The sequence below is a fragment of the Monodelphis domestica genome, chromosome 7 (genome assembly GCF_027887165.1).
Source record: "Monodelphis domestica isolate mMonDom1 chromosome 7, mMonDom1.pri, whole genome shotgun sequence".
In the NCBI taxonomy this organism is placed as follows: Eukaryota; Metazoa; Chordata; class Mammalia; order Didelphimorphia; family Didelphidae; genus Monodelphis; species Monodelphis domestica.
The window spans coordinates 262,156,598-262,183,744 of NC_077233.1; the positions used below are offsets into that span (position 1 = coordinate 262,156,598).

The following is a 27,147-nucleotide window of genomic DNA, read 5'->3' on the forward strand; positions in this document are numbered from 1 at the left end:
TCACACCAGATTAGGATTATTTCTATCTTGATTGGGGTGGTTTTGTTTTTCTGGTCAAGATTACTAGAGACAGCTGAGACCTAAAAAGCAATTAGCATCCCTTAATTGTCAGAGAGGGGCATAATTAGCCACACCTGAAGGCCAACTCACTTTTCTACAGCTGAAGCTAACCTTGAGGCTTTTCAGTGACCCCCAGACACCCCCTTCCCCCATTGGGTCTCAATAAATATGGCTTTTTCAGACCCCTTGATCACTGATTTAACAACAACAAAAAAAAAGGATCAGTCTAACCTTTTTTTTTTTAACAGTTACATGTGTTACTGTTAATAAATTGTTATTTTGCCCTGGAGAAAAATCATGCCTCGGTGCCTTTTTACTTGCTGAAGAGGGTTCAGAGGAGGCCAGCTAGCATTATGAAGGGCTCTGTGCTCATATGTGAGATTCAGCTGAAGGAACCAGGAATATTTAGCTAGAAGAGAAGACTTGGAGTGGGCTGGGTTAAAGGAAGGGAAGCACATCTTCAAGTATACAAAGGGCCATCATTGGGAAAGGATTTGAATTTATTCTTTGTCAGTCCAGAGAGCAGAAATTAGGTGTCTTGGGTAGATAGAAGTTGCTAAGAGGCATAATTAGGTTTTATGCAAAGAAAAAATTCCCAACAACTTATTGTTTTTTAGTCATTTTTTTCAAACTCTGAAGATTTTCTTGGTAAAGATACTGGAATGATTTGCCATTTCCTTCTCCTGCTCACTTTTTTACAGATGAAGAAACTGAGGCAGAGTTAAATGGCTTGTCCAAGGTCACACAGCTAAGCCTAATTTGAAATGGGGTCTTCCTGACTCCAGGCCTTGTGCTTTATCCAATGCACCATCTAACTATCCTAACAATTAGACTCTAATTATTAGAGCTATCCAACAGTAGAATGGACTGCTTCAGGACATAGGAGATTCTCTTTCATGGACATTCTTCAAGCTGGATTATTTGTATTTTATGTTGTAAAAGGGATTTGGGGGCAGCTGAGGTTTATAAGCATCCCTTTAGACCCAGAAATTCTGTGATTCTTTCCTCTAGAATAGCCAGTAAATCAATAAAAGCAATACACTTTTTGGAAGAAATAGGATCACTTAATCTTATTGGCATTTATTTTTTGCCTATGAATGGGAAAAAAAAATTGAATCATACATTGCAAGGGCCCCTCCTAAAATGTCACTAGCATTAGAACTGGAAGAGGGGTGGATCGGTGAATAGAGCACCAGGCCTGAAGATGGGAGTCCTGGGTTCAAATATGGCCTCAGACACTTCCTAGCTCTGCAACCCTAACAAGTCACCCTTACTGGTCTTTTACCATGGAACATAGTATTCATTTTAAGTTGGAAGGTAAAGGTTAAAAAAAAAAAGAGAGAGACCTTAGAGGTCAACTGATCTTTATGCTTAAGGAAATTGGGAGGCAGAAAAGTTGTGGCTAATCATGCTCTCCCCCAATTAGAACAAGCATTCATGTCTCCTGGTTCAGTCCAGGGCTTCCTGTTCTCCACATCATGTTTTATTATCCAACTTCACAGACCTCTTCTTACATCTCTGATGTGGATCTAGGAGATAAATCTGTACATTTCAGAAAGACTTTAATTCATTTTTCAGCTCGCATCAAGTACGTTTCATTTTTGCTTGTGGATTATTCTGTTTTCTGGCATTATAGAGAAGCACTTCATGTATATTTTTTACTTCACTAGTTTGATTTTAATTGCTGACAAATTGAATGAAAATTAAGCCCTGTCAGAGTGCTGTAGATGTAGCAGATTTCCTATGTCAGAAATTAGTCTATATCTTCCCTGAGGAGTATTGTACAAGTAATGGGTTCTTTCAGCTTTACTATAAAATTTTGGCCCCCTTGTTCTTATTGGATGTTAAACATCCTTCATCATAGTTAAAATATCCTACTTCTGATTTTAGATGTTATTGTTGAAAACCAGATCAAATTCACGTTCCTTTCATGCCTCTAAAGGATTAGCTATTAACAATTAATTTAAAAATCATTCTAAGCCTCTATCAAAACCACACACAAAAAAAGATCTCCGATTAGAAAATCTGTTTCTGACTCTCATCCACGTACATTTCGTGACTTGGATCTATAGCGCTTCTTTCTACCAAATGGACAGTTTGGATTTTTACATGGCATTTCCAACATCGAAGCTATTGGTGCTATCCCTAAGATGGAGAGGTCTCTCAGTTTCAGAAAGTTGCTGCAGTCTGAACATTTTTAGAACTTTAAGTAATTATTCAAAGATTTTGTCAATGGGAAAGGCTTCCTGTATGAGTAGGTATCATGCGCTCTTGCAATTGTGTATTAAAAGCACGAAGCCATTCTCAGCAATGTTCTCTTTATACAACAGTCATGCTCTTTACAAACCTAACTTGTGTTGTGGTCTGTGTGACAACTTAAAAAGTTCTGAAATTTATCTGTTAGGCATTTCCCTTGTGATTATTACCAGAATAGATACCACCTACTCCAGTAATCACATTGCAGAGCTTCGGCTGAATAAATTTTGAGAGATGAAATAGACACCCATTTAAAGAAGCCACAGTGTAATTTGCCTGTCTCACATTTCTGTCTATGTGTAGGCAAGTTGTGGCCTCAAAATTCTAAATTAATATTTTATGCTGATTGGAATTTGAACCTCCTTGAGCAAACATAGCTGCCTCTCATCATGTAAGCAGACTGTGTTCTATCCTAGAGAAGCAGAGGACAGAATGCTGCTGGATTTGATGTGAGAAGGCTTGGGTTAGCCCTCCATGATGGTGGGCAAGTGACTTAACCTTTCAAGGCCTCATTTGTAAAAACTTAGGAGCTTGAACTAGCTCTCCAAGGTGCCCCCCAGTTCTAAATCCTAAATACTTGTAGAAAAGGCATGGTTTTCTTTTGCTCTTATTATAATATTTACAATGCCTTGTCAAAGAAATTAAAAATACTATATAAATGTCATTTTCATTCATGAAATTTTGTAATGAGAGTCCACCTTAAGAATAGATAGAATAGGGGCAGCCAGGTAGCATGGTGGATAGAGTGCCAAGTCTGGAGGAGAGAGTACCTGGGTTCAAATCTGACCTCAGATACTTACTGTGTCACCCTGGGCAAATCACTTAAACCCTGTTTGCTTAGCTCTTGCTCTTCTGTCTTGAAGTTATTAGGACAGAAAGTAAGGGCTTTTAAAAAAGAGTAGATAGAATAGGTCTGTATCCATGTTGGTGAACCTATGGCATGTGTGCCTGAGGGGGTTGCTCCCTTCCTCCCTCCACATACAACTGAGGACATTTTTCACATGGCCCACCCTCTACCTAGCAGCACAATGGGACCTCTTCCTCCCTCCCCTGTCTGGGGTAAGATGGTGGGGCTCACACGTGGTGTGAGAGTTGCAGTTTGGGCACTCAGTCTCTAAAAGGCTCACCATCACTCATCTACATCATTAAAGTGTGATTTGAGGAGCTATTAGAGGAAATCCCTGAGTACCCAGTAGATCAAGGGACCACAGTGTCAAAAAGGATTCACTGCATTTGTTGTCTTGCCCCCTCTAGGAGACCTCTGTTAAAATGTAGATAATCCTTTTATGGATATCATATCAAGTCAATAAAACTTCAGTATTAATTCCTTTTACCAGATCTTTGTGAAAACAATGGGATACAGAAGGGCTGGTGAGGGAGGATACACTTTGCCTGCTTCACAGTTTTGACTAAGTCAGACTCAGCTCTTTGAAATTGATAAAATCCAAGGATTTCTTTTCTTATTATATAAAAAAAAAAAGATAAAGACCAGCCAAAGTGAAATGAAGGTAGTTGTCCACATTATTCAAGGCAGATTTTTGGGATTGGGAAAAAGAGGTAAGAAACCTCAGTTGATACATCATTAGATATTTTAACTATCAGTGGATACATTGGAAACCCTTTTGGGGAAGGAAGAAAATAAGGAAGGAGATCTTGGATGACTGATTCATCATTTAATTAGGAATTGAATGAATCATCTCTATAATAAGAAAGAAAAGGAGATAATTTAATTTTTCTTCTGATACATGTTGCTCATTAAAATGAGACCATTCAAAAGCAATTTATAGGCTACCTCCCAGCACTTAGTGGTTTTAACAGTTTTTTTGTTGATTAGTCTTTTATGCACATGCCCAACTCTTCACAATTCCTTTTTGTTTTTTTAAACCCTCATCTTCCATCTTGGAGTCAATACTGTGTATTGGCTCCAAGGCAGAAGAGTGGTAAGGGCTAGGCAATGGGGGTCAAGTGACTTGCCCAGGACACACAACTGGGAAGTGTCTGAGGCCAGATTTGAACCTAGGACCTCTTGTCTCTAGGCCTGGCTCTCAATCCACTGAGCCACCCAGCTGTCCCCACCTTTTGGGGTTTTCTTGGCAAAGATTCTGAAGGGGTTTGCTGTATCTTTCTCCAGATCATTTTATAAATGAGGAAACTGAGGTAAACAAAGTTAAATGATTTGTCCAAGGACACACTGATAGATTTCTCCAAGGCCAAAGTAGATATGTTTGTGAATTCTCAGTTACACTGATGAGAATAATTTTCTAAAACCAGCCATTAAATAAGACTCATTTTTAGTTGTGTCCTGGAGAATGAATTAACTTTAATTGAAAAATTTGCTTAATGTTGCATCCTTAATTTAATAATATTTCACATATGCATTTCATAGATTATTTACCTAGGAAATGACTGACTAAATGGAGAAATGAACAGGGCCAATCTCAAGAGTCAGGTAAAATCCATGGAATGTCAGAGAAATTCACTTCAGACGCTGAGCAGAACCCTAGTTTGGAGTCTCCCTGGAGCCGAGTTACTGTGACATCACAGGAGCACTAACAAATTCCCATACTCTTAAGCCACAGTATGGATATAGTGTGGAAACAACTTTATCTTTTGTGTCAATCAGTGAGCAATTGAATTTCATCCAGTCCATTCTCAAGATTGCTTGGGAGAAAGGCCAAGCCAATGCTTTCAGAAATGAATTTGTCTTCTATCAGAAGTAAAACTTGTCTAGCAATCTTAATTCAAATGATTTCCAGAGTTGTGAATGAACAACATCATCTATATCAAATAGAACTCAGTCAAATGTCTCATTAGCTTATGTGAGATTAATTAGAATCTCTGTTTGGTTTTCATTCATAATAAGCTCTTGTGCTCATAATTTGTTCTCTTACTGAAATGTTATTATTCTCCTACTATGACTTTTGTAGTTTACCTCATTTGCAAAGCTTCCTGATTTGACTGTCATATTTGACAGGCAATCATTGTACCTTTCAGGAAAAATTGAAATAAAAAGGGTAAGTGAGACAGAACAGCCTTGAAAATCTGTGGATGGCATTTCTCAAGCCCAACAAGGTTCTTTGGAAGTTTGAATGAACCAGACTCCTCTGACCTGAGTTTATTTTCAGAAAAATTGAACTGACAGTGAAAAAGATAGTAGATAAAAGAGACTATTTCAAAGGTTGGGTTGTGTGACCCTGGGAAAGTTCCTTAACCTCTCTCAGGCTCAGCTTACTCATCTATAAAATGGGATTGATGATAGCATCTAATACTCAGGGTTTCTGTGAGGATCAAAAGAGATAACTTATGTAAAATGCTTTGTAAACCTTAAAGAGCTATATAAATGCTAGTAAGCAGCAATTTATTTATCCAGCTAGCCAGATGTAGTATGGTCCAAAATGTGCCACTTAAAAAGGAAAATTTAGGGTTAGCTATACAATACTGAATGTAATAACAGCTTTTCTTTTTCAAGAATATGCTTCTTTGGATAATGATAAATTCTTTTTTTTTAAACCCTTACCTTCTGTCTTAGAATCAATGCGATGTATTGGTTCTAAGGCAGAAGAGTGGTGAGGGCTAGGCAATGGAGGTTGTGACTTGCCCAGGGTTACATAGCTGGGAAATGTCTGAGACCAGATTTGAACCCAAGACCTCCTGTCTCTGGGCCTGGCTCTCAATCCACTGAGCTACCCAGCTGCCCCCTGATAATGATAAATTCTTCCTGTCATAATATGAAATGTTCAAGTTTTTTCCTCAAATGAATATGATCAGTTTTCCTCATGGAGCTTTAAATGAAGATAAATTAAAAACTGTGGGAAATTATAATGGCACCTTTGACAGAAATTCTAACTAATCAGGAAATATTTTAATGCTTATGATTTGTAGTTTTAACATTTCTCATTAAATTAAGAGGACTTGAGCATTAGCCCTGAAAGAACAATTTGCAAGTTTCTTAATTCTTACTCTCTCTGGGGGGTATTGTCTCTGCTATGTTTACCCTTCATGCATAGCAGCTTAAAGATAGAGAACCAATTATTATCATCAGCTGCCTCCTCAAGACCAGTGAGGAAAGATCACCTGAAAGAGGTGGCATTTGAGTTGATCCTTGAAAGGAGCTTGGGATTCCAAGAAATGAGGAGAGAGACTGGGAGACAGTTTAAAAAAAGTATTTAATTGATTTGGGAGACAGTTTGTGTGAAGGCATAGAGGTGAGAAATAGAGATGCCATTTATGATGGACAGCAAGTTAATTACATTGCCTGGAGCTTAGGGTATGTGAGGGGGAAATAGTTATAGAATCAGCTTGGAAAAACAAACAAGAGTCAGATTGGGAGGACCTTTAAATTGCTGCAATTTTGTTCTAGAAGCAATAGAGTTGTTGGTTTCCATGTCATCTAAGCCTTCTGAGGAGTCAAGCAACCTTGGCAAAGAAGGAAGGGAAAGGTAGCATCATGTCTTCCAAACAATGTGCCAGTGTTCTTGGGTGGGGCTGAGCCAGAGGTGAAAAAGGGTTGGGGGCAGAAGGGTAGATGGTAAGGTACCTGAGGTTGTTGGGGATTGAGGCAGGAGGATAAAACTCAGTCTGGGGCTGGATAATTATAGAGGATCAAGTTTATTTAAAATTTTTTCCTCCAATCATGGACAGATCATATCTTTCACAAAGAAATACCAATAATCAAAAAGCAATTCATTAGGTTAGGATTAGGATGACCATTCTGTTTGTATTCAACCTACATTTCAGTGATGATTTTCCAAAATGATATAGCAATGTCAAAGTAACTCAAAATAAATGATTGCCTTCCTGAACATCTCCATATTTAATGTGCCATAAATATTGCTGATGTTGAGTACTATTTGTGGATGTGGCTTCTAATTTTCCACAGTGTACAGGTGAACACTGTGTTTTATTTTGTTTTGTTTTTGAGGCTGCAGCCATTGTTTTTAAGGGCCTTTTGCTTCTGACTTCATTTCAGTGCCCTTGCTCAGAAAATTCCTCCCATCCTATCACATCCCTCATCTTCTTTCCAGCCATATGATAGCTACTCTTTTCATCTTCATTGGGTCCCATCAGTTCACAGCTAGGCTGCATGATTTGAAGTTGTGATCTTTAAAAAATGGTTGTTTGGCTTCGTTTTAAAAATAGCATTTCCATTTGTCTATCTATAGATAAATATAGAGTAAACATTAAACTTTGATCCAATTTTCAAGAAATTGGCGAGAAGGTAATAAGGAATCCATAGTTCTGAGTAAAAGAATGAAGATGGGGTGGGTTGGAGTGGGAAAAATGCTTTTGTTTGGAAACTAGAGCCAGATTTTATATATATATATATATATATATATATATATATATACACATACTATATGTGTATGTATATATGTTACATATATATATATAATATATCACTTAAACTGAAACATTAGAAGAAAAGATGTTTTAAAGAATTCAGAGATATGTCAACTGGTAAGAGAAGGACTAGACTTTTCAGTGTGTCATGTATTTTAGAGCTTTATAATTGAACAATAAAGAATACTTTCTCTCTCTGGTTTAGATCATCATGCTAAAGAATGATATTTACCATTGTAAAGCATCAGGAATATTTTTGCGACTGGAAGCAGGAGGCTTGATTGCTGACAATAACATTTATTCCAACTCGGAGGCTGGTGTGGATATCCGAAAGGGAGCCAACCCATTCATACTGGTATCACTCCATTTACTCTTCTTCCTTTACGTTTTTCAGAACTTGACTCTCAGGCTTCTTTGGTTTCTGCTAACATTTTAAAATTTCATTTGTAAATTCATTTTGTCTTTCCATTTTTCTCTCTGTGATATTCTCTCTCTCTCTCTCTCTCTCTCTCTCTCTCTCTCTCACACACACACACACACACACACACAGTTTTCTCTAGTCTTTCTCTTCTCACGCTTTCTCTTGTTTCTTTCTTTCCAGACTCTTCATCTTATTTAGCTTTTTCTCATTTCTATTCTTTCTTATCTTTTTCTTCATTTTTCTCATTTCAGTTGCAGGGCAATTCTAAGCTCCATTCTTTTCTCATTCTTATTTTATTAAGCTTTTTTAAAATTATTTTTTCCTCCTTTACTTAATTTTCAAGATATTTAAAATACTTAAGTGCCTACCAAGTTAAAAGTATTTGTGAAAGAAATGTTCCCTACCTGTAAAGGACACTTAAATCCAAGGGAGACAGATCAGTAATTCAAGTAAAAAGTCAATTCAGTGTTATAGAAAAATACATTTAGGATTTTAGCTCCTGCCTTAAGATCATTAGTTTCACAGGCTTTGTGAAACCAGAGTGAATTGGTTTTATACCAATAGGAATAATAACTAGTCAGTCGGTCAACAGCATTCAGTTCCTGCTGTATACACCCAAGAGGAGTTAGGTGATACAGTGGATAAAGCCTCACACCTAGAGTCATGTTGAAATCTAGCCTCAGACATTTCCCAGGTGTGTGACCCTGGGCAAATTAGTTCATCTGTTTGCCTCAGTTTCCTCATCTGTAAATGAGAGGGAAACAGAATAGTAAATTTATACAATCTCTGCCAAGAAAACTCCAAATGGTGTCATAAAGAGTCAGATATGACTGAAACAACTGAACAACAACAACAACAACGAGCCCAGGACTATGCTAATTGCTGGGGATATAAAGGCAAAAATAGCTCCTGCCTTCAAGGAGCTCATAGTTTAATAGGGGAGACAATATGCAGACAAACAATTATATATAAACAAGACATAAACAGAATCAATTGGAGTTACTTTACAGGGAACAAGGAAAAGCTTCTTGCAGAAGGTAGGATTTTAGCAGGCACTTGAAGGAAGCCAGGGAAGCCTGGAAGTGGAGATGAGGAAGGAGAATATTCCAAACATGAGGTTTGCCAATAAAAATATACGGAGTAAGGAGCTAGAGTACCTTGTATGAGGAGCAGCAAAAAGGCCAGTACCTTGGGATCAAAGAGTTTATGGAAAGGAATCAAATATAACAAAACTAGAAGGGTAAAAAGGGGCCAGACTATGAGGACTTAAAAAACCAAATAGAAACATGATTCATTTCTTTGAACTGCAAACTTGTTCCATCTTAATTATAAAAACATTCTCTAGAGTTGTCTAGAAGCATCTATTCTCAATACATATTTACTGAAGTAAGGGGAAAAATTAAGCCCCCCCCCCTTTGAGGCACAAATGAAAGATTTAAAAAATTGTGTAATTCTATTATCTTTAAACATGAAACTTTTATAGATAGAAATAACTGTCACTATCCCATTCCAGGATCCAGAGGAGAATAATAAAAGGGTTAGATGAGTTAAATTCTTTTGGATGGTAGGAAAATGCATTTCTGAAAGGGTGGACCAGGCTTAATGATTTTTATGTTTGGTTAATCTTTAGAAGTTCTAGGAATCTCAGTAAGAACCAAAAACTACCATTGCAAATGAGAAGGAAAGCTCTTGGCTATACATAGCAAGTCAAATCCTGGAAAACGTTCTGCCCTGCTGTTGGAGAATTCATTTCTGAAATGAGAATTTTTATTTTTAAAACTATTATTTAATAAATTTTCCCCTCATTTACTGAAAAGAGATTAGATTCTATGTCTTTTTATGAACAGAGAAGACTGTTACTAAGGTTAGCTTATGGTGACTACAGTTTCTGTCCAGAATACTGAAAGGCGCTAGAAATGGAAATACCAATAATAACAGTGGTTAATGTTGATTTCATACTTCCTAGATCAATAAAAACCATGTGAAGAAATCACATGATTATCCTTGCTTAATGTACAAGGAAAGTTCCTAAGTTAAAAGCCTGAAGACACAGAAGCTAAAATAGAGGTTTTCCCCTCGTATTTCTAGATTCTGTCCTTTTATTAAGAGATGCCTCATTTGGACTTTTCTTCTTCAGAACTGTGTACTAGCCACAGCTAGGCTTCTGTTTAGGAAGATGGGGGCAGCTTACTTTAGCAGTTCAGCGTTGTACAGCATCATCCTTGATCTTTTCTTCTCCGATCTATGTTCAGGGTTTCAGCAGCCTGATCCTCATGTAGGAGCTTGGGTCAGGAGTCTGTGTCAGGGTGGCATTTCTAGGATGGGACATAGCTCAGTAGCATCTTTTTTCCCCAGTCCAAAGGAAAACAAACACGTTGTTAATTAACTAATGAGAAAGCAAAGGACATCCGCTTCTTTGGAAGACGTTGCTTTGGTCTATGTAATACTGGTCCTGCTCTAAAGCAGTCACTCTGCTATCACCTATGTTCAGGGATCACTTACATTGATTGGTTCATGCTGTATTACCTATAAAATGAAATCACTGTGTTTCATCTTTGTAGGTGATATACTAGGATCCTGAAAGACCCACAAAAAGTTCATTAAAACTGTCTTTCTTTTCTTTTAATGCTTCTTTTAAATATACAAAACAAAAGGCAGCTAGTTGTTACAGCACAGATAGAGTACCAGGCCTGGAGTCAGGAGGTCCTGGGTTCAAATCTGACCTTAGACACTTCCTAGTTATGTGACCCTGGACAAGTCATCTAATCCCAATTGCCTGGCCCTTGCCTTTCTGTTTTAGACTTGTTACTAATGCAGAAAGCAAGAGTTAAAACAAAACAAAACAAAAAAACCACTACAAAACATTTTGAGGCATGGTGGATAGAATAGATTTAGAGTCCAGAAAGCCTGGGTTCAGATCCTACCTTAAACATTTATCTGCATTACTCTGGGCAATCCCCTTACCCTCTTTCTGCCTTAGTTTCTATATCTGTGAAATAGCACTAATAATACCACTTATGGGGTTCTTGTGAAGAACAAATGAGATATAACATACAAAGTTCTCTACAAACCTTAAACAGCCATGTAAATGCTATTCTTTTTATTATTGCCATTGATACTATTTGGCCCTCATAAGTCACATCAGAAAGAAATGTGAGCCACCCTTTTAGATTTGCATAATGTTAAAGAATATATCTTTATTAGATTATTCAAATTGGCATTCCCCCCTTTTCTAGTGTGAGAGAAGATAAAGAATCTGTAATTAGACAAGCAATATACCATTAGACAAGCATGACTAAATTATTTTCAATAGATGAGCCAAAGAAAGGAAAGCATGTGGTCCATTATGATGGTTTTGTGTGTTTTAAATCCCAAGCAGAATAAATTTTTTTAATTAAAAAAATTACTCTTTGTCTAGGTGTATGGAAGCTTTTTGTCTTTGTCATCCATCACTCACTGTCATGACTGATATTTCTTCTGTTTTGCTTTTTATTCTTTTTGTATGTGCATAAAAAACCTGCAGTGTAATAAGATACACAGTGGCCTTCGTTCAGGCATTGTCGTCCTTGGCAACGGAAAAGGCATCATCCGTAGCAATCAAATATATGGAAATAAAGAAGCTGGCATTTATATTTTGTATAATGGAAATCCCATTGTGAGGTATGTTTATTCAGACCTCCTCACTCCTTTTCTCTCCTGCCTCTTTTACTCTCCTGCTTTTCCTATGGCCTCCACTGCTCTACTCCCCATGTATACACATGAACTTTTGTGTTTCACACCAGATATTTTCCCAGATTGAATGTTTCCCACAGATGAAAAATAACCAGGTGGCTACCTGACATGAGCACAATGGATTCTCGTTTCTCCCTTTATTGATTTAATTCCAGTAAAATTGAAAGGAGATGACAAGAGAAAAATTAAATGTTCACAAGTTGTGTCTCTAACAAATTAAAGTACAAAATGTTTTATTAAAACAAAACTAATTACTAAAACTATCTATAAATTTAAACCCTGACTCTTTACTTGAGAATTATGACTCATGTTCATACAGTTCTAACTGCACTGACAAGAATACAATGGTCTATAAAACACCCACATTAGTACATTATAATAAAGTGTTACCAAGAACATTTGTCCTTTCATATGTGGGAGAGGAAGGATCCAGCAAAATGTATGCTATGACAGTTTCTTTTTGGAGTGGGAGGGAGAATTTTTTTTTACATGGTGCATAGTTTTCATGAAATTCTATTAATCATATCTATAGGCTTTGATTTAGTCTTTAGGATATATGGAGAAATGAATTTCCAAAACTAGGTAAACTTAAACTAGGAATATTCTTTGAGCTCCTGAAAAAAGAAAGTTTACATTTAAAAAATTATTTTACCTTTTTATTGTATTTGTGAACATGTAAAAGTTTATCAGAAATGGGCTAAAATGTACCATGTACCTTGATAAAATTGCTTCACAGAGTTCTAGCCTGAGTAGGCAAGAAGTGATAGTGGCGGCAAAGGAAGAATAAGGGAAGGGAAGGGGTAAATAAGTAGGAATTGCTCTGCTCCAAAATTCTTGCGAGAATTCTTCATACTTTACAATGAGACTGGAAATAAAAATCCTATTTTTGCATTCAAGAAGTTAAGGCTGTGACCAGAGGTATAGATCAGCTACGGACTAATAGCTTAAAAATGGAGGTCACCCAAAGCACCTCCATTTGACTTTCTATTTCTTCTTGCTGCACTTTGTTAGTAAGATGTAGAAATGCTAATGATTTTTGTGAATTTGTTTTATATTCTGCAAATTTGCTAAAGTTATTCATTGTTTCAATTAGTTTTTTAGTTGATTTTCTAGGGTTCTCCAAGTATATAATCACATCATTTGCAAAGAGTCAGTTTTATTTCCTCGCTGCCTATTCTATTTCCTTCAGTTTCTTTTTCTTTTCTTATTGCTATTGCTCCATTTCTAAGTCAGTTTTGAATGATAGTGGTGATGATGGGCATCCTTGCTTCACCTCTGATATTGCTGGAAAATTTTCTAGCTTATCCCCATTGTAGGTAATGCTTATTTTTTTAATTTTAGACAGATACTACTGATCATTGTAAGAAAGGTTCCATTTATTCCTGTACTTTTTAGGGTTTTTAATAGGAATGCATGTTTTGTTTATGTCAAAAGCTTTTTCTGCTTCTGTTGAGATTATTGTATGATTTTTGTTGTTTTTGTTGACATAGTCAATTATGCTGATAGTTTTCCTAACATTGAACCAATACTGAATTCCTGGCATAAATTCCACCTAGTCATAGTTTATGATCTTTGTGATATATAACTGTAATCTCCTTGTTAGTTTATTTATTAAATTTTATATCAATATTCATTAGGGAAATTAGCCTATAGTTTTCTTTTTCTGGTTTAGTTATCAGCATTATATTTGTGTCATAAAAAGAATTTGTTATAACTTCTTTATTTCTTTTTCCAAATAGATATATAATTTCAGGATTAATTGGTTATTTAAAATGGTTGGTAGAATTCACTTGCAAATCCTTCCGGTCATGGGGATTTTTTTCTAAGGGAGCTCATCTATAAATTGTTCAATTTATTTTTTAAGATAGTGTTACTTAAATATTCTATTTCCTTTTCTGTTACTCTAGTCCATTTATATTTTTGTAAATATTCATCTATTTCACTTAGATTGTCAGTGTTATTAGCATTTAATTAGGCAAAATAAATCTTTGTAATTGCTTTATTTTCATGTTCATTGGTGGCCCATTCCCCCATTCCAGTTTTGATACTGATATTTGGTTTTCTTTTTTTTTAATTATCAAATTAAGCAATTGTTTTTCTATTTTATTGGGCTTTTTTTTTTCACGAAACTAGCTTCTAACTTTATTTATTTTTTCAGTGTTTTTTTACTTTCTATTGTATTAATCTCTCTTTTGATTTTCAGGCTTTCCAGTTTGGTGTTTAATAGGGGATTTAAAATTTGTTCTTTTTCTATTTTTTTTTAATTGTATGCCCAGTTCACTAATATGCTCTTTCTCTCTTTCATTGATATAAGCATTTAGAGATCCAAATTTTCCCCCAAGAACTGCTTTGGCTGCATCCCACAAATTTTGGTACGTTGTCTTTATCTTTGATTTGATAAATGATTATGTGGAATATTGCCCTTGAGCAGAGTTGAAGGAAACATAGGATCTTAAAAGGGGGAAGTGAAGTGGGAATACATTCTAAGTAAGTAGAACAGCAACCAGTTCAAAATCTTGGAGTTGGAATATCTTGAGTAAGGTTAGACTGTAGCATGTGGGGAAGGAGAATAATGTATAAATTGGAAAGGTAGATTAGGGCCGGGCTGTAAAAGTCTTAAAAGCCAAATGAGAATTGATAAAATCCTAAAGATCCATTGAAAGTTTCTCCTAGGGAAGTGATACAATCAGATCTGCACTTTTAAAAAATATAACTAAGTATAGCATGGATTAGAAAGGAGAGATTTGAGACAGAGATACCATTGAGTAAGTTGTTGTAATGCCTAGGTGACAGGAGAAGAGGGCCTGAACTAGGTGGTGGTGGCAATGTGAGTAGAAGGAAGGAGGAATGTGGAGGCATTTCAGAGGAAATGTCACCTGATTAGCTCTGTGGAGTGAAGAGGTATAAAGAGTCAATGATATCTCCAAGGTTGTAAACCTGAGTGACTTGGAAGATTGACAGTGCTCTTGACAGAAAGAGGAAAGTTTGGAAAAAGGATGGGCTTAGAGAGAAAGATCATGAGTTAACATAACATAAAAAAAACCATAAAAAAGTTAGACTTGTTGAATTTTAGTTGTCTATGGGACATCCATTTTGAAATATTCAGTTGTCAGTTAGAAATGTGAGTCAGAAGCTCAGGAGAAAGATCAGAGTTGAATATTTGAGTTTTAGTCAGCAAATAGATAATTAAATCCATGGGAGTGGATGAGGTCACCAAAAGAAAAAGTATAGAGAAAAAAGAAAAGAGGGCTGAGGACAGAACTTTCAGGGGACAACAATTGTGGGGATTAGGGGGTGACATTTATGATGAACCAATAAAGGAACTCCAACTCCTTTTTCTCTCCATAAGCCTCCCCCCACTATCCTTTTACCTCTTATCTCTCAGATGAGAACCTCTTCTCATACTTTATTTTTTTATTTTATTTTATTTTTTAAACCCTTGCCTCCTGTCTTGGAATCAATACTATATATTGTTTCCAAAGCAGAAAAGTGGTAAGGACTAGGCAGTGGGGATTAAGTGACTTGCCCAGGGTCACACAGCTGGGAAGTATCTGAGGCCAGATTTGAACCTAAGACCTCCCATCTCTAGGCCTGGCTCTCAATCCACCGAGGTACCCAGCTGCCCCTCTTCTCACACTTTATTAAGAAATAAATTTCCAGGGATTCTTTTTTCTGTTTTCAATATATCAAAACTCCTTGACATCACCCCTATTAACTCATCTATTCCAGTCTCTGATCAAGAAGGGGTCCTTTGTGGAATAGCCCCTTTGGAAAGTTGGAACCAACAAAGGTAAAAAAAAGTAGGAGGAGAATGAAAAGAGTGCAGTCACAGAAACTGAGAGAGCAGTTTATTCAGGAGAATAGGGTGGTCATCAATATCAAATGATCCAGAGAAGTTGAGAAGGCTGAAGATTATGAAAAAGCCATCAGATTGTCAGCCATCAAACATTCTTTTACTGTAATATTTGACAATTAAGAGATAATGAGTAGCTTTTGAAAAAGAAGTTTCACTTGAGAGATCAGATCTGAAGTCAGGTTGCAAAAGATTGAAAAGTGAGAGGAGAGGAAATAGAAGTGATGAGTGTAGATGATTTTTTTCTCCCTGAGTTTGACTGTGAAAAGGAGGAAGGAAGGACATAGGAATAATAACTTGAACTAATAGTAGGATTCTAGTGAGGGTTTTTAGGGTAGAAGAAATGTAAATATGTTTATAGACAGCAAGAAAGGAATCATTGTGGACAGGAAGAGATTAAAGATAAGGGATAATTTCAGAAGTAATCTTTTGGAGAAGATGAGAAGGGGCTAGATCAAGGTAGTAGGATTGATTTTAGCAGGGACAGAACTATCTCTTCATCAGAGACTGGAGTAGATGAGTTAACTGGGATCATGTCAAGGAATTTTTGACATATAGAAAAAAAGGAAAATAGATTCCTGGAAGAGTCTATTTCTTAATAAAGTTTGAGAAGAGGTCTTCATCTGAGAGAAATGAAGGAAAAGGATGAGAGACTTTTGGAAAGAAAAAAGGTATAGAATAGCCCCTCTGAAGAATGGGATAGAGAATCAATGAGGGAGGATTGCTTGTGCTCTTAACTGTGTCTAAAGATTAGATGACAAATTTGAGGTGTATGCATTTGTGTAACATGACTTCCTTCCATCTTCATTAAGTAGAGTAGGCAAATGGTGGAAGTTGTCTAGGGTTGGGATTTGGCAAGTTATGAGTATTCAAAGGACAGTAGACAAACGATTTGAGACTAAAGAATGGTGTAGAATTGAATGGGTAAACTATAATATGGTTTTGGGGAAAGGAAGAGGGTAAGATTAGAGTAGGAGTGAAGGCTTTACAGAATATTTAGGGGTGGAGGAAGTAGAGGACAATTGGGACAAATAATAGGTTTAGGAAGGGTAAGACATAGAAAGAGATAGAATGACAGGAAGTTAGAGTTTTAGAATTTTTGATTGTTGAAGTGTGACATTTGTTGGTTAGAGTAATGGATAAGTAAAGAATACATGACCAATATGTTGTTGTTGTTGAGTTGTTTCAGTTGGGTGCAATTCTTTGTGACCTCATTTGGGGTTTTCTTGGCAAAGATACTGGAATGGTTAGCCATTTCCTTCTCTAGTTCATTTTACAGATGAGGAAACTGAGACAGTTAAGTGACTTGCTCAGGGTCATACAGCTAGTAAGTGTCTGAGGTCAGATTGGAACTCATAAAGGTGAATCTTACTGATTCCAAATCCAGTGCTCTATCTACTGTGCCACCTAATAGCCCTGTGACCAATATTCTCAATGGCTGAGATGGAGTGGAGGAGTAGGGCATAAGGGATGAAGAGATTGAGGAATTGAGAGCTTAGGGTGTTTGAGGGAGCATCAACACAAACATTGAAGTTCAAGAGCAGGAATCGAGGTGGGATGGGAGATCAGAAGCCAGGTACTGAACACTGAGAAATGAGGGACAGTGACTTGGGGAGCCTGTCTTTACTAGGATGTGTCTGGGGTGATAATTTTGAATTAGTTAAACCTCAGCTGAGGAGAGTTTGTGTAGTGATTTCAGGCAAAGGGAAAGTCTGGAAATGGCAATGAAGGGCGATATGTACTCTTCCTCTTCCTGCAGGACCTGTGTGTTAGGTGGGCATGAAAGAAAGTGTTGCCAGTACTGAGAAGGTAGCTAGGGATGTAACATCATCTGAGGGGAGGAGAAGCGCTAACATTTTGCTTCATAATGTGAGGATGTTTACATCTTCAAAAGTGTGGAAACCAATTTTCTCTGCATTTATCACACTGATTCACATGTGCAATTTTCTGAATTGACCTTTAATAAATATAAAACCTCCCATTTAACAGAGGCAAAGTGGTTTAGTCTAAAGCAGGTGTGTCATAGGATAAGTCAGCAGAGAACTAAGGAGAAAAGATAATTAATAGGAAAGCACCTGACTTAAATAATGTTTTCATTTCTACTTTTCTATTTAATTGTTCTTTGCTTAAGAGCAATCAGTCTATTTTAATAGTCAACAAACCTTCAAAGTACGGGTGACAAAATTTATAAACTACATAAGATGAATTTAAATAATAAAACATGAAGGAATGAAAATGTTGTAAGTAATATTCAGTAAATGCAGAACTTAATTTAAACATTGATAGTCTGAATTTTGAACACCCACGACCAAACTATATACCATGTTTCAATCATTTAATTTACTATTTTCAGTTTAAAATTGCTCTTTTCAAGATGATACATACATTTCTCACATCAGCCCAGATTGGCTCCAACAAAGTTTTATTTTCCAAAATATAACCAAATAATGATGGTAGGTAGAACCTACCAACGTATTTATAAATTACTGAAATACTGGAGAGAGAAAAATGGATTTTGTTCTAGTCAAAATAAAAAATTCCATTTTTAAAAGAGTATTTTTTGTGAAGAATGATCATGTAGAGTTGCAGCAATGATTTACAAGTTGGTATGACTGAGAAGAGGTGATGTGAGATAGTGAAAAGAGCACCAAAGCTATTTGAATTACGTCCAGGCATTTGTGTAACCTTAGACAAGTCCCTTTGGTTTCATTATCAAGAAGCAGAAATTTATCACCTAATGCACAGGGATTTTGTGAGGATGAAATATTTTATATGAAAGCACATCGATAAGTATAAAATGGCATTATGAATTTAAACATTAAAATTTATATTAAGTAAATATTTACATTAAATGCATGTAACAGCATTATCATCTGACTCTATCTGCTATGCTTTGTTATTAGGAAGCTCCTATTATTATTCTTAGGTATTGTTAGGTATGTTATTCTTAGATGGACTTAAATCATGACTGTGGCATTCCCCTCATCATTTAGAGAAGCCCAAGCATGGGCATTTCATGAGTTGGGTAAAGAAGGCTTTGTTGGGCGCCTGCTATATCAGTGGAGTTACTACTCAACAAGGACTTTGTTCCCCCTCCGCCATCTTTTTTTTTTTTGTAATTACATTTATTTTGCCTTTTAAGCATTATTTTATTTGGTCATTTTCAAACATTATTCATTGGAAAAAAGATTCTGCCATCTTTTTTTGAATGAACTATCCAGACTGCACTCAGCCTTTCAGATCACATCACAAAAGTCATTGCTGACACATTCATTTTTGCTGCTGGCTACTCTTTATATATATATATATATAAATATTTAATTAATTTAGAATATTTGTCCATGGTTACATGATTCATGTTCTTTCCCTCCCCCTCCCCCTGTAGCCAATGAGCAATTCCACTGTGTCATTGATCAAGACCTATTTCCATATTATTGATATTTGCACTGGGCTGATCATTTAGAGTCTACATCCCCAATCATATCTCCATTAAATTGTGTGATCGATCCTATGTTTTTCTTCTGCATTTCTGCTCCCACAGTTCTTTCTCTGGACGTGGACAGTGTTCTTTCTCATAAGTTCCTCAGAATTGTACTGGGTCATTGCATTGCTGCTAGTAGAGACATCCATTACATTCCATTGTGCCACAGTGTATCAGTCTCTGTGTACAATGTTCTCCTTTCACTCTGCATCAATTCCTGAAGGGCATCCCCTCATTTTCCAATTCTTTGCCACCACAAAGAGCGCAGCTATAAATATTTTTGTACAAGTCTTTTTCCTTATTATCTTTTTGGGGCTGGGTCAAAAGGCAGACAGTCTCTTAAAGCCCTTTAGGCATTTACTCTTCTTTTTTAAAAAGTTGTTAGTGAATGACTTCTTTTACTGTTAGCTTTTTTCAAAAAACAAAACAGTACCTAGTTTTTATTTACTAATTTGATGTTTTGGGGTGTTCTTTTGCTTTCAGTTTTGTTATCTTTGATTTTCAGGGTTTCCTTTTCAGTGTTTAACTGGGGATTTTCAATTTGTTGAGTTTCTAGACTTTTTAGTTGCACAGCCAATTCATTGATCTATATTTTTTCTTTTCATTATTGACACATTACATTCATTGGCTTAATGTTTTAAGGTAGGTGGGATACCTACTTCTTAGCCTACCTGGATGACTTCCCTGTTGACTAAGCCTGTTACACCTGGAACCATGGGTGTTTGGAGACAAACAGCTTTCAGAAACAAAGGGAAAGAAACCAAAAACTGATGGAAAAAGCCCTGGATTTGGAGACAGGATCTAGATTTGAAGCCTAGCTATGTAACCTTGGACAAGTCACTTAAGGACTTTGATCCTTAGATTTCTCATCTATAAAGTGAGAGGGTTGGACTAAATCATCTCTTGGGCTTCTAGCTCTAAATCACAGGAAATTCTTCTCTGAATGCAATGAATTCTTGCTGGTCATTTAAAAAATGTTCTCTATTTAACATTCTTTTCTTTTTTCATATCATTGTCAGTCCTCAGTGATTTTCCTTCTCTCGCTCTCTCAATTGAAGCTTCCCTTGTAGCATTCCCCACTCCTTTTTTGCAAAAAAAAAAATCCATTTTATTTTGTCTGGGGTCAACTTACAAGGAAACTACCATATCAGTAAAAGCCTCTTCTCTGAACTACTATTATTGGTTAAAAATGAATAGATCAGTGGGGCAGCTGGGTGGCTCATTGTATTGAGAGTCAGTCCCAGAGATGGGAGGCTCTGGGTTCAAATATGACCTCAGATACTTCCTAGCTATGTGACCCTGGGTAAGTCACTTAACCCCCAGCCTAGCCCTGATCACTCTTCTAGCCTGAGGCCTCCTACTCACCCCCCAGATATCTGCTTGGGACTTTCCCCCCACCTCCTCCCTTTATTTGGTCATTATTAGTCCAAGGCCACCCCCTTGACCTCATATCCATATGCTCAGGAAGTTGGGCAGAGATGGAGTCATTTGATTGGATTTCTTTGAATCAGACGCCATGATAAATGGCCCTCTAATTCTTTGTTTAAACCAGGGAAATCTTAACCTTTTGGTGCCGTGAATCCTTTAGGCAGTCCAGGAAGCTCCTGGCCCCTTTTCAGGATAATGTTTCTTGCCTGCGTTCCTCAGGTGAAAGGAACTAAACTGCAGTTAGAGGTTAATGAAAATAAAGATGTAATTTTTTTTTCCTGATCCAAGTTCAACAGACCTCTAAAATCTGTCCACATATCCGTCAAGGATCATGGACCTCAGGTTAGGAATCCTTCACTTAAACTCTTTGTAAATGATTCAACCCCTGTCTCTTCCCAATCCAAAATAACTGGTTGAAAATCTCTACCATAAACTGTTGTTGAGCAACTTTCTCCTAGTAGTCCTACTACAAAGGCCTCTGCAGCATGTTTTGGTTATTAATGTCCAAACACAGTTAAGGAGGCCCTAAAATCCCCCAACAAGAGTCTTTCTTCCATAAGGGGAAGTGCTTTATGAGAGCAGCTCCCATCTGCATTCAGTCATTAACAAAAGTAGGAGGCTGTTTTAAATGCCAACCTGTTCACCCTCAGGAGGGACGAGAAGAGGCTCAGACACACCGTAAATCCCACCCCCCATTTCCAGCTGTCTTTCTGGCAGGACACGCATGTAGCACCACCATAAGTGCCCCGGTTTTTAAAATCTTGTCGCAGGGCTTGCACAGAATTTTTTAGACACAGACAAAACATGGCAGGCTGGGCCTGTCCCTGTTTTGAAAGCTGACTTAGCTCAGTTACTCATGGAGCCCATCACCTACCCCCTCCTTGCTGTTCCCTCTCTGTTGGGTCCATTCGTTACCAAACTAACGTTTATCTGAGCCCAAATCTCAACTTCACAAATATGATTCCATTTGATTTCCTTTCTATCTGTGTACATCCTGCATTTATCTTTTTCATCTTTTAAATGGCGAGGACTCTATTGATGTCCCATGACCCCTGGGTGTTATGGGGAACATTTTCACCTTTTTAAGATTGATGTAATATTGAACAATGGCCGCCAAGGAATTTACTTATGAAATTCCTAAAATGAAACACTCAAGTCAGAATGAAGTTTATGGAGGTTTAATCACACTGGGAGTAGGGAAAGGAGAGGGAGAGAAGGATAGAAGAGAAAAGGGAAGAGGGCTACTCAACCTCTGACCAAGGCAGAGGGAGTTTTAGGCCCAAAGGGCCCAGGTGGAAAGAATCAGTCCTTAACTCACGTGAGTGATCTGAAGGAAAGCTGTCTGCGGATGTCCTCTCTGTCCAAGCTCCTAACACCAACTGGCATCTAGCTCTCTCCACAGGAAGTGAGCGAATTCCAGAGGCTGTTCCCTACCTCACTTCCTGTGTCTCACAAAATCCAATGGTTGGCTCTAGCTTGGCTTAGGACAGCCCAGGTGGGCAGTTAGTTTAAAATTCACAATCCCCCCTGATGATTGGGGGACTATTCTCCCCAATTGATCACTAAACATAAGCATACTGCACCCCAAAAATTTCTAACTGTAAGTGTATACAGAAAATTTTTTACTCACTAAGAGGAAAATTATAATAGTTGTAAATATGGGGAAACAGGAGAGAGAAAGACAGCAAACCAATGTTTTGCTGGGCGCATTGACAAAAGTCAATTAGGGGGAAGTCCCCTTTGGCATAAGAGTGTACATTCAAAAAATGTTCAATCAACCACACCCCAAGGTTCATTCTGGATCTTCCTGTAGTGAAAAGGTTTAGATATCCTTCTGCAAACAGTTCATTCTCTGGATTCAGTTAGTTAGCAAGCTTCTTCTCTGAAGATTTATCTCGAACAAAATTTAAATCTTGGATTTGATGAAATACAATCCCCCCTGAAGAAAGTGTTGAAAAAACACTGAGTCCAGCTGAGGATTCAAGTTTTAGTTGTGGGGGTGTGTGAGTTAATCCAAAAGAAAAACAAAACAAAATGAAAATAAAATAAAAAACAAAATCAAAAGAAGAAAAAGGGAAAAAATTAAGGGAAAAATATAGACCCTTTATATATGCATATATTTATATTAAAGAAGAATTCAAAATCAGTATCAAAAATCAAAAAAAAATCTATGTATACAAATTTTGAGAAAGCAAGAAAAAAATTTTTTTTTCCACAGGCCCCTGTATTAGGGTCCAGTTAAGTAATTTCTAATCCCACAAGTCTGTAGGACAGAATGCAGCATATTTTACTTCCCCATTTGCAGCCAAGGCTACAGGAAGTTGCCATACTATAGGAGAGAAAAAAAAGGACCAGATTCTTATTTTGTATCTAGGGAAGTGTCATTCCCTCATCTGATTTTACCTTCATTTTCAGGGATGGATGGAGCCAGGATGGTAGCCAACCTTTGGTACTTGTCTGTAGGTATTTTCACAAAGAGTGTGGATACAAGGAAGGCCTACATCTTAACGTCTGTCAAGTGTCGCAACCCCGAGTCTCACACTAGGTTCAAGTCCTTAGTATTGGCTTAGAAATGCATTAATCCTACCTGGATTGGTCTTTTGATTTTTAGACCTGTGAGCTCTTTTGGCATTATCCAGGTTATCTCTGTGCTCCTTTTTTGATCCCATTCCTAGAATCAGACACAAACATTAATCATAGTCCCACAACAATTATCAATAAATGGCAGGTTCCCATAGTCTAAAGCTAGTGCTAGTTTTTTCCATTTGGATACAAATGAAACAGATTCAATCATTCTTCTCTATGACAACTTTTCAAGTATTTAAAGACTAATAATAATGATAATAATAGTTAGAATTTATGTAGCACCTTAATAGTTTTTCAAAGTATTGTACATATGGTATCTTATTTGATCCTCACAACAACTCTCTAAGGTAGGAGCTATTATTGTTCCCATTTTACAGACTGAGGCAGGTAGACATTAAGTAACTGGCTTTGGGTGCGTATTAATAATAACAGCAAGTATATATATTTAAACTAATATTATAGAATAAAATTAATATTGATCATATGTACCTAAAGTACATAGAAATGAGAAAAAGGGAAAAAATAAAATAATGTAAAAATAATAATAAAATAAGGAAAAGAGAAAAAAGAAAAAAGAAAAAAAATTAAATTTAGGAATTCAATGTGTCAAAAGCAGAATAAAACAGTTCCACTTGTCAATGGGTAGTTATCTCCAATGCATGTATAGGATACAGTCAATCAGTCTCAACAGAAGATGCTCTCTTTACATGAGAACAGTGAATCCAAGAGTCCTTTTCTCCAACCTTTATAGATGTTGGAGTAGTTAACAATATTTGGAATGGTCCTTCCCAGGAAGGCTGGGTTGCTCCTGTACGCTGGAAGTTCTTTATATACACGTTGTCTCCTGGGTTCAGGTCGTGAAGTGAGAAGTCTAGTGGTCCGGCTTGTACTGCAGCTCCGGATTCATGTAGCTCACGCAGTTTGTGCTGTAATTCCTGTATATAGGAAGCAATAGTAGTATCTCCCCCTAATAGCGATGTATAAGCCGGGGAGAAAGGCTTAGCCTGTATAGGCGGATGTCCAAAAAGCATCTCAAATGGTGAAATATGTAGGTCTCCTCTAGGCCTGCTTCTAAGATAAAATAGGGCCAAAGGGAGAATTTCAGGCCATTTTAAATGGGTCTCAGTGCATAATTTTCCAATCATAGTTTTAAGTTCTTTATTCATCCTTTCAACTTGGCCTGAACTCTGGGGATGATATGGAACAGGGAATTGGGGAGTTATCCCCAAGCAGGAATATATCTGGTTTAGAACAGAATCAGTAAAATGACTCCCCCTATCAGAATCAATACGTGCTGGCAGGCCAAAGCGAGGAATAATTTCTTTTAAAAGCACCTTAGCAACAAAAGCTGCTGTGGCTCGGGCTGTAGGAAATGCTTCCGGCCATCTGGTCAGTTGGTCTACTATGACCAAACAAAATTTATATTGTCCAGCCTTTGGCATCGTTATAAAATCTATCTGCAGGTGCTCAAAAGGTGTGTAAGCCAGAGGATGTCCACCAAAGGCTTTGCCACGAAAGGCATGTTGGTTATATGCCTGGCAGGTAGGGCAGGCTGAACACACTTTAGAGGCTATGGTAGTTATACCAGGGGCTATCCATACTCTCTTAACAGAGTCCACGATGCCCTGGGTAGCAAAGTGCCCATTATTATGAACAGATTGGCAAATTTGGTGATAGAAACTTCTAGGGAGCAGGGGTTTTCCTTCAGATGACACCCAGACTCCATTGATCTGTTTTGCTTTGAATTTCTGTTTCCATTTTTCCACTTCCTTCTCATTATAGAAAAGTGATAAATTTGAGTCATCAGTAGTTGTTAGTGTTAGAAGTAATTCAGGCCCTTCTATGGCTGCTAGCTTTGCAGCAGCATCTGCTCGGTCATTTCCCTTAGAGACAGGGTCGGTGCCACCTGTATGGGCTGAGCAATGAACTACAGCTAGGGCTTCAGGCAGCTGAAGAGCAGAAAGGACTTCATTAATAATTTCAGCATTAGCTATGGATTTTCCAGCTGAGGTTAAAAATCCTCTCTGGAGCCATAGCATCCCGACTGAGTGACAAATGCCAAAAGCATATCTAGAATCCGTATAAATTGTTGCCCTTTTATCCTTGGCAATTATACAGGCATGTTTCAGAGCTATGAGCCCTGCCCCTTGAGCGCTAATGTTAGAAGGTAGTGAAGCTGACCACTCAGTGGCAAATTCTGAGACTACGGCAGCTCCACTATAGCGTATGCCATCCCTCATGAAAGAAGAACCATCAGTAAATAAGATCAGGTCTGAGTTCTTTAAGGGAGTGTCCAAGAGATCATCTCGAGGCTTTTCTGCCATGGACACTAGTGTTTCACAACTGTGTAATGGTTCTCCTGAAGTTGGTAAGTCTGGAAGCAAGGTGGCAGGATTAAGGGTTGAACAGCGTTTAAAAGTAATATTTTCATTATTTAGCAAGGTTATTTTATACCTTGTAATTTGCTGATCAGAAAATGCCTGTGTTCTCTGTCTTAGCAATAATGCTTCTACCTCATGTGGACACATAATTGTCAATGGGCATCCTAATACTAGATCAACGGTTTTTTGTCACTAGTAAAGCAGTAGCAGCCACTCCTCTAAGGCATGGTGGTGCTCCTGAAGCTATTGGGTCCAGCTGGGCTGAATAATAAGCAACTGGACGCTGAGAAGGCCCCAGAGTCTGAGTTAAAACACCTGAGGCTACTCCTCTTCGCTCATGTACATACAAAGTAAATGGCTTGTTGTAATTTGGGATGCCTAGAGCAGGGGCAGATAGGATAGCCTTTTTTAGCTCTGATAGAGCTGACATGTGTTCAGGCTCTAATTTGAGGGGTTCAGGGACTGCATCCCTTGTTAGTGCTATAAGAGGTTTAGTAATTTCCCCATAGCAAGGAATCCATTGTCTGCAAAACCCTGTTGCTCCCAGAATTGCTCTTAACTGTTTTTTAGTAGTAGGAGCACTCAATTTTTGAATATTCTCAATTCGCTTGGGAGAAATAGAGCGGGCACCAGCTGTCAGAATGAACCCCAAATATTCTACTTTGGGGAGACACCACTGGACTTTGTCCTTCGAGATCTTATGACCTCTTTTGTGCAATTCCAAAAGAAGGTGTTTACTATCTTCCTGACATGCTTCTGCATCCACGGAAGCCAAGAGTAGGTCATCTACATATTTTATTAATTTGCTGTTTTTAAATTTTATATTATCTGTATCTTGTCCCAAAATTTGTGCAAATAAGGTCGGACTTTCTACATAACCCTGGGGCAGACGACTCCAGGAATATTGTATGCCATTCTAGGTGAAAGCAAAAATATGCCTCGAGTTCTCATGTATGGGTATAGAAAAGAAGGCTGAGCACAAGTCTACTACTGTAAAGTATGTAGCTGTGCTAGGAATAGAAGAAATAATAGTATTGATATTGGGAACTATGGAGTGTCTCTTTATAACGTGATTATTCACAGCCCTCAAATCCTGTACGAATCTATAGAGGTGTTTGCCATCGGGCCCCCTTTTTGGTTTTTTAACGGGGAGGATGGGCGTGTTGTATTCAGATTTACAAGGGAAAATTATTCCTTGGTCAATTAAAGAATTTATTATTGGGGTAATGCCCTCCATTGCCTCCTTGGAAAGAGGATACTGAGGAATGCAAGGAGGTGGGCTGGATTTAGTTTTTATTTGCACGGGAACAGCTGATTTAAGTAAGCCTACATCAGTAGAAGATGTGGCCCAAAGAGACTCTGGTATATCTGTAGGTATTTCAAAGGTGGGAGGCTCCTTTGCCTCCTGGCTCTCTGAGAGAAATACAGGGAGTAAATTTAAGGTTTCCTCAGGCACTTCTAAAGAGAGGGAGCCATCTGGGGCGCACATTATTGTGGCTTGTAATTTGCATAGTAAATCTCTCCCCAGCAAATTTGTGGGGGATCCAGGCATTAAAAGAAAAGAATGTTCAACAGTTAGGGGTCCCACGCGTACCATGCGAGGAGAAAG

At 37.6% G+C, this 27,147-nt stretch overlaps 1 protein-coding gene across 2 annotated transcripts in view; it reads left to right on the top strand.

The window, feature by feature from the left end:
- The window catches only part of FBXO10 (F-box protein 10), a 111,849-nt gene that overhangs the window by 42,469 nt on the left and 42,233 nt on the right, over window positions 1–27,147 (top strand). For both annotated transcript variants that reach the window (XM_056806705.1, XM_056806706.1), the window contains exons 4-5: window positions 7,862–8,011; window positions 11,601–11,737. In XM_056806705.1, coding sequence (XP_056662683.1) covers window positions 7,862–8,011; window positions 11,601–11,737 — 287 coding nt within the window. The remainder of the gene's footprint in view (window positions 1–7,861; window positions 8,012–11,600; window positions 11,738–27,147) is intronic.